At 41.3% G+C, this 7,014-nt stretch overlaps 1 protein-coding gene and 1 long non-coding RNA gene across 2 annotated transcripts in view; one reads left to right on the top strand and one right to left on the bottom strand.

The window, feature by feature from the left end:
* Positions 1–586: 586 nt before the first annotated feature.
* LOC138038287 (uncharacterized) overlaps positions 587–7,014 on the top strand; it is a 13,368-nt gene continuing 6,940 nt past the window's right edge. Inside the window, exons 1-3 of the mRNA XM_068884076.1 lie at positions 587–960; positions 1,279–2,910; positions 3,403–3,609. Of these exons, the coding sequence (XP_068740177.1) occupies positions 675–960; positions 1,279–2,910; positions 3,403–3,609 (2,125 nt within the window). The 5' untranslated portion in view covers positions 587–674. The remainder of the gene's footprint in view (positions 961–1,278; positions 2,911–3,402; positions 3,610–7,014) is intronic.
* On the bottom strand, positions 2,268–4,459 carry LOC138038290 (uncharacterized). Its single transcript, XR_011130218.1, has 3 exons — positions 3,537–4,459; positions 2,688–2,781; positions 2,268–2,397 (listed from the first exon to the last, which is right to left on the bottom strand). It is a non-coding gene; the product is annotated as an uncharacterized lncRNA (long non-coding RNA).

Below are 7,014 nucleotides of genomic sequence, written 5' to 3'. Positions count from 1 at the left end.
AGGCTTTGAGTGAAAAACGTGTCCCATTGAATTCAAGTCCGTTCGCCGCCCAGTGATTGCGATTTTACGCGCCAAAATTAAAAATATGGCCATGAATAGCCTGGAACTGGTGAGACCTTTCAAAAGTTGTAAATGGAACACACAGACCATCGGAAAGTTTCCAACGGGAACACAGGACTCCCTTTTCAGACGTCCCGCTTCTCCCGGAAATTTCTAGTGGAACGGACCAAATAGCCGTGTTCCATTTACAAAACAACCCGATTTTTTCTGTCTTTGGCCACAGATTTCCGGGGCGTGAGTGGGAGCGTCCCCAAAAAGTTACAAGTGTTTTCCTGAAATCAGTTCAGGATCGTTGACTACCTTCAGGGATGAATTAAAACCTCGCACAAAGAGTAAGTTTGTTGGGGGGAAAAAAGATCAGAGGGTTGTAGTCGACATAGTTTGGCACTCAAAGAAAGTACATATGGCTCACGATAGGAAATTTGATCGGATCAACGAACCGTGTCATTTCTTCCCTCGGGCTTCCTTATTTCCCGGAATCCACTAACTTTCCTATGCGCAAGCGTAGTCAAACTTCCGTATACTATCAAAACACTCCGAAAGAAGCATGCTTCTTAGAATTCTGTCTGTAAGGTTATTGCGCACTTTTCAATCTATTTACTAGTAGAGGAGCCATGGAGCAACTAGAAAGAGATATTTTGAAGAGAAACCGGATGTATTTGTCCGAACACATTGGAAAAACGAAGATAACTGAAGTTACCAATTTCCTACAGTCGCGTGACGTTTTGAAAGAAGGCGACAAAGAATTGATTTTGGTAGAAAAAAATACTACTTCCAAAGTCTTTGAACTCTTAGATATGCTTGAACGAAGTGGGCCAAACGCATTTGACACGTTCGTACAAGCTCTTAATAGTTCTGGCTGTGGATTCGTTGCAAGACGTCTTCAATCGGAATTAGCAGGTACGAAATCGACACTTTGATTCATGGGTATTTGAGTGTCTCATTTTCAGAAATGTCTTTTCCTTGTTCACAGCTCCTTCTTCGAGTTCCATAAACTCTGAAGGCGAGATTTGTTTTATTTAAAAATCGTTGTTTGCCTGCAACGCAATATAGATCCCAGGTTGTTTACAAATAGGATTCAGCGTGCGTGTATGTGTAGTTTACGTAAACTCATTCACCGATCAAAAATCAATAAATAGTCGGAGCCCTTCAAACTTTTTTTTTGACAAACTCTGCTCAAACTTTCATAATTTATTTATATTGCTGTTTCTATTGCAGGCGAATCTTCTGAAATAGATCCTGAACAAATAGCAACTTGTCTTGGTCTCTCCGAAGAGAACCCAAAAATCATCGGAAGAGGGGAAGATTGCGAGAAAATCACCCAAACGTTGACTTCAGGTGCTCGTATTTTATTAATCGTTGGCCCTCCAGGATTTGGAAAGACAGCGGTGGCCATAGCTGTAGGCCACATGATGAAAGGTCAAGGGAAAGACATAGTGTACATTTCCCTTAGAACTGTGACATCTGTGGAAGCTGCAGCCAAGAAAATGCTCGAGGTAGTTGGCATTCCCCTTGCAAGGGCCCCTATCTTGCAAGTGCAGCAATACCTAGCATCACTGTTGAAACAAACAGTTCTAATTCTCGATAATGCAGAAGACCTGCAAAAGGAAGATGGCGCCTTATTTGATACTTTTTTGGATGCGATCAGCAAAGAGGCAACAAACGTTCTAACTCTTGTGACAAGCAGAATTCTTTTGTCAAAATTGGATTATCACAACACACCAGTGGAATATCCACTGAAGCCACTGACTAAGGAACAGTCATTTCTCTTCCTTAAGAATAAAGGTATTCCAGATCAACAGGCCACCCGCTTTTCGTGGCACAAGGTCTGTGGTGGTGTACCCCTACTGCTCAAAATAACAGCATCCTTTCTGCTGAAATCCAAGACAATCGATCCAGTAGAGCTTCACAGAAGTCTGCATGAATGCAAGGATGAATTTCTCAGGGGAAAGAATCCTGAAATCCAAGAGCTACATAGGCGTCTTGAGGTGTTTTACGACTATTTGCCTCCAGATGTCAAGAAGGCCCTCTCATATTTGGCTACATTTCCAACAGTCTTCAAGAAAGGTGAAGCAAAGGAAGTCTTATTCGAAGAGATTAATCCTCTTGATTTTGATTTCATTTTGAGTGCACTTGAATCCCATTCACTTGTTGAGCCAGAGGAGGTTGATGGCTGTTTGCAGTACAGTTTACATCCCCTGGTGCAAGCTTTCTGTGTTACAACACGAGGGAGCCTGTGTGGAAATGAGTACAATATGGCAATAATTCTGTTTTCACAGCATTATCTCAGATTTCTGGAACAGCTGAATGATGATTTCATCTCCACAGATTGCAAACCTGCAATAGACAAATACCAGTTGAACAAAACAAACATTTGCCATGCACTCACTGCCTCAAAAGATGGCCCTTTGAAACATTTTGGTCTCCACATTTCAACAAAGACTGTCGGTTTCCTTGCAAAATGCATGAACATTAATGAATTCATGTCTGTTTATGGCAAACTGCTAAGTGGTGTCAAAAGTCTTTCAGATAAAACACTTTACAGCGAGTGTCAGTTGTCCATTGGATTCAAACAACTTTGTTTTTATGGTTACAAGGATGCACATTGTACAGATGCAAAAACTAACCTTCAAGAGGCACATGATCTGCAAAAATCTCTGGGAATTTATGATGAGTGCCGTGGTCATTGCGAGTGCAAACTTGGCCTTTGCACTTTTGTAGCTGGCGATAAGAAGAAAGGCATCTCACTCCTTGCACAAGGAATTGTTCGGCGGAAAACATTAGCACAGAGCAAAGATGCAGGCAAAAATGAACAGATGCTTGTGGGGGGTGGATTTTCTGACCTTGCAAGTAAGTACAACTGGTATAGTCTTTTACATTTCCACTGGCTTTTTTGTTAGAGTAAATCCATAATAAGCACCTACCGGTATTTCCAACAATTCAGCTTTGATTTGTTTTTTAAAAAAAATGGGGGACTTCTTAAGGCAGTCACTAAGCAAAGTGCCGAATTACCAAAGGAAATGATAACAAAATATTATTGCCCTCTTGAATCACTCGTTTGCTAAAAATCACTACTACCTCATAAAATCAACTTAGATCCATTGATCACGGGCACACAGAAAGTTCCTTGTTGACTGGAAAAATGTCAGCCTTATCATTAACTAACCCTTTCCCTCCTTAATGGCCACCTGTAGGTTTTACTCGGTCTTACGCTGGACCATTGGAGAGCCCTTAGGGGCAAAAGGGTTTAAAGAGTAAAGAAAAGAAAATTGAATATTATGGTATTGTTTGGATTTCAAATTTATATATACATTCTACCTGACATTTGTTAAATTTTTGCAGTGGCCATGTATGACAGTCAGAAATACAAAGCAGCTGTCAACATTTGGAAAAACATGTGTCTCATCAGGTACCGCAGATTGCTCGGAACACACCCGTTCACCGCCTCAGTACTGGATTACTTGGGGAATGCTTACCTGAAACTCAGTTGTCCCCAGGAAGCAGTGGTATGCAAGAAGGAGAGTCTTCAGATGAGATGCTCCTTGTTAGGTAAAAAGAAAGTGATTAATTTTTTTCTCACATCATGGCACCAAACTTGTCCATAGGGTTTTTGTTGCTCCAGGGGATCATGCAAGTAATTTTGTTAGAGTGAGTTTCAATTGAGTGTCGTAAAACCAAAACCAAAGTAATTACTTTGGCCAATCAAAAAGCACGGAGACAATCCAGTAAACCAATCAAAACTCGAAGCAATTATATGTAGCTGGCACAAAGCAGGGAAAATGTGCACCCATGAGCCACAATTCGTTTTGGTTTCACTTCTGATTGGTTGAAAAAATGGCACAAGAACTTTGAACGAATCACTGAGTGAAGTAATGCAAAACCAAAGCAATTTGCTAATTACTTTCGACACTCAATTAAAAACCGCTCTATCCATGCCCAATTTTGGTATCCAACAGAGAGAGTAACTGTAAGCCCAAGTATTTGCCCCCTATTTCAATTTTTTTTTGTTATAGTGTTAGTGTCCATACAGTAGGGGTGGGTGTGTGGGTGTGTTTGTGTGTGGGTGTGGGGAAAGGGGGTTGGGTGATGAAACAAAAACTTTCTAGACCACCCTTACATCTCCAGCTCAATTACATTGTAATGTTTTATAAAAACTATATAATAAGTTCTATGAGATGGAATCTGGTGAATCTTCTGTACTAATTGGCAAAGTCAAAAAGGTTTCCAAGTTGCCGCCTAATAGCCGACCAAGAATATTTTAGGCAGGCAATGGTAGCCTGTACTTTGGCATACAACCTTTTTCTTTCAGCCATTAACTGCCCTTGCTCCCAAGTCAAGCCCTTTAAAAATTGACAAAGTGGTTGGGGAGTCTTGATCCAAGTTATGTTTGCCACATATTTCAAGGAGAGGGTTGTTAATTCGTTATTTCCCCCATCCCATGTTGTAATTCGCTTTTTTCACCAATCCCATAATACAGTTCATTTAGGGGGGTTATTTACTTTAAAACAATGGATATCCGGTTCATTGAAGCCATGATACAGTCCCAAGAGTATTTAACTTATATTGTTTTATGTAAAGAACCCCTCCCCCCCCCCCCCCACCCCCCATCCTCAAAACGTATTGCATTGTGAAATGGTGAAAATAGTCAATACGTTTTTGGGGGGTCTTAACATAAAAAAATACAAGTTTTTTGCTCTTGGGAGTGTATCATGCCTCAGGCAGCGCTTTTCACATCGACACGTCGTCATGACTGTGAAGCCGCGTCAAAATCGATGCGGCTTGGAACTGTTTACACGGAATCGTTTTCTCCTGAAAATCAAAGTCGTGATGGTATAAGCGAGCTCTGAACTACGTGCTAAATTCACTATAATTGTGAATTGAACAGTGTGAATTTCGCACCAAAATAGTGACCTGTATTCAAATCGATGCGGTTTCGTTGTTTACACGACAGATGAAACCGCATCGTTTTGAAAACGCTCCACTTCTGGCGGCGGTTTCAAATCGACACTGTTTCGGCAACAGTCTCGATGAGTGTCGTGTAAACTGAAGGTGTAACCGCATCGAAAACGATGCGGTTACAAATGAAACCGCGTTCGTGTAAAGCTGCCTCAGTTAACTGGATATCCATTGCTTTAATGCAAATAAAACCCCAAAATAAACTGCGTTATGATATAGTTCACGCAGATGGGCTGGTTATCAAAGTCTTGAAACTTCAAAAGCGAGAACAGTGACATCGCACTTCATGTTAACTTGACCGTGACCAACCGTGACGTGCTTAATGTTTTGTCCTCGGTTGACAACTGAGTTCTGCATAAATCAATCGAAACTTGTGATTTGCTGTCTTTTGGAAAGAGGGTGTGGTTTGTTCATTGTCAGGGCCAAAACAGCGAACAAAAACATGAAACAAAGAAACTTGTCGAGATTCATAACCATCTCCCGTATATTAACTATGGTTATGGGGATTGGTGAAAATAAGGAATGGAAGTAAAAATCAGGGAAGCGTTGAAGTCTTGATGGGCTCCCAATTAACATATGCATAACTTAACATAACCTTCGCTCGGTTTAAACGATCATATCAAAGGTCGTTTCACCAGTGCACAAAAAGGCATTGGCTACCGTATTTACTCGATTAAGCGCCGTATCTGGGACAAAAAAGTTAATAAGCGCCGCACCGCCGATGCGGCGCTTATTGTGTTGGTGATTTTTAGTGTTAATTAATGTTAAGACACGCAATGCAATTTGACATAGCAACATTTCAATAGTCCTTTGATTTCCCTTGTTCATTGATCGCGTGTTTCGCGTGTTTACTAAGATAAGATGTATTTCCGGCCGGGAATTGACAAGAGGATTATTTCGTGACTCGTAATAGATATCTTCGATTCTATAAAGAGCAATATATCGGAAAATCAAATTATTGTATTGAGACCGCTTTGGGATATCGTGATCGTTAGTGAGTGTGATTTGGAATAAAAACATTGGAAAACTCGATTCTGTGATTAAGTTGGAGAACACTGTTTTTGGGAGGCAAACATTCTCCAAACCTGGCACCTCCGACGGGACCTTTGGACAAGCAAACTATTAAATCTGTGGTGAGCATAATTTCGTCCTGAATTTTTGTCGAGCGAGGAGACAATGACAGCTGTAGAGAACAATCTGGAGACCAAACTTACACAGTTGCACATTTACGTGAAGAAAACTGACCTTGTCATTGAGGGCCAAAACTCAGAGGCTATTGAGCGACACTTACAAACTTTAAGGACAATCTCGGACACTGTGAATCATTTGAGACTCGAGGTCGAAGCGAAGAAAATTGAATCAGAAGTAGACAGCGATGCACTTCAAACTTGGAACGACGACGTGGACTCTAAACTACAAGCAGCGGACGTCGAAATCGGAAAAGTACGCAAATGGGTACGCGATCGCGAAAAAGAAGCAGAGATTAACGCGAAGAAAGAACAACTGCAATTCGAGGAAGAAATCCAAAAGATGAAGTTGCAACTAAAAGCGGACCAACTATCTCACTCGAAAAGCCAAACCGAAGAAGCCGGTCAAGGTTCGTTTTCTTGTGGTGTACAAGCAAAACTGCCGAAACTGGTAATCACAAAATTTAATGGTTCCCATATGGATTGGCCACGATTTTGGGGACAATTCTCGGAGAACATTGACAAGACAAGCGTCGCGCCGATCACCAAATTTACTTATTTACGAGAGTTGGTTACCCCCCAGGTTAGCCGGACGATCGAAGCCTTACCTTTCACTGCAGAGGGGTATAACCGCGCGAAGAGCATACTAAAGGAGAAATTCGGCAAGGACTCGGAAATAATCAAGGCCTACACAAAGGAGATATTTGAACTGCCTATCGTGACCGGTACAAATCCCAAAGCTATAAGCGACTTTAGCGAGAAACTAACCTATTGCGTGCAGGCTTTACAAACGTTAAACAAGCTAGAGCAA

Source organism: Montipora capricornis, chromosome 2 (genome assembly GCF_036669925.1).
Source record: "Montipora capricornis isolate CH-2021 chromosome 2, ASM3666992v2, whole genome shotgun sequence".
Lineage (NCBI taxonomy): Eukaryota > Metazoa > Cnidaria > Anthozoa > Scleractinia > Acroporidae > Montipora > Montipora capricornis.
The sequence above is the reverse complement of the archived record's forward strand: the minus strand, read 5'-3'. Positions and strand labels throughout refer to the sequence as shown.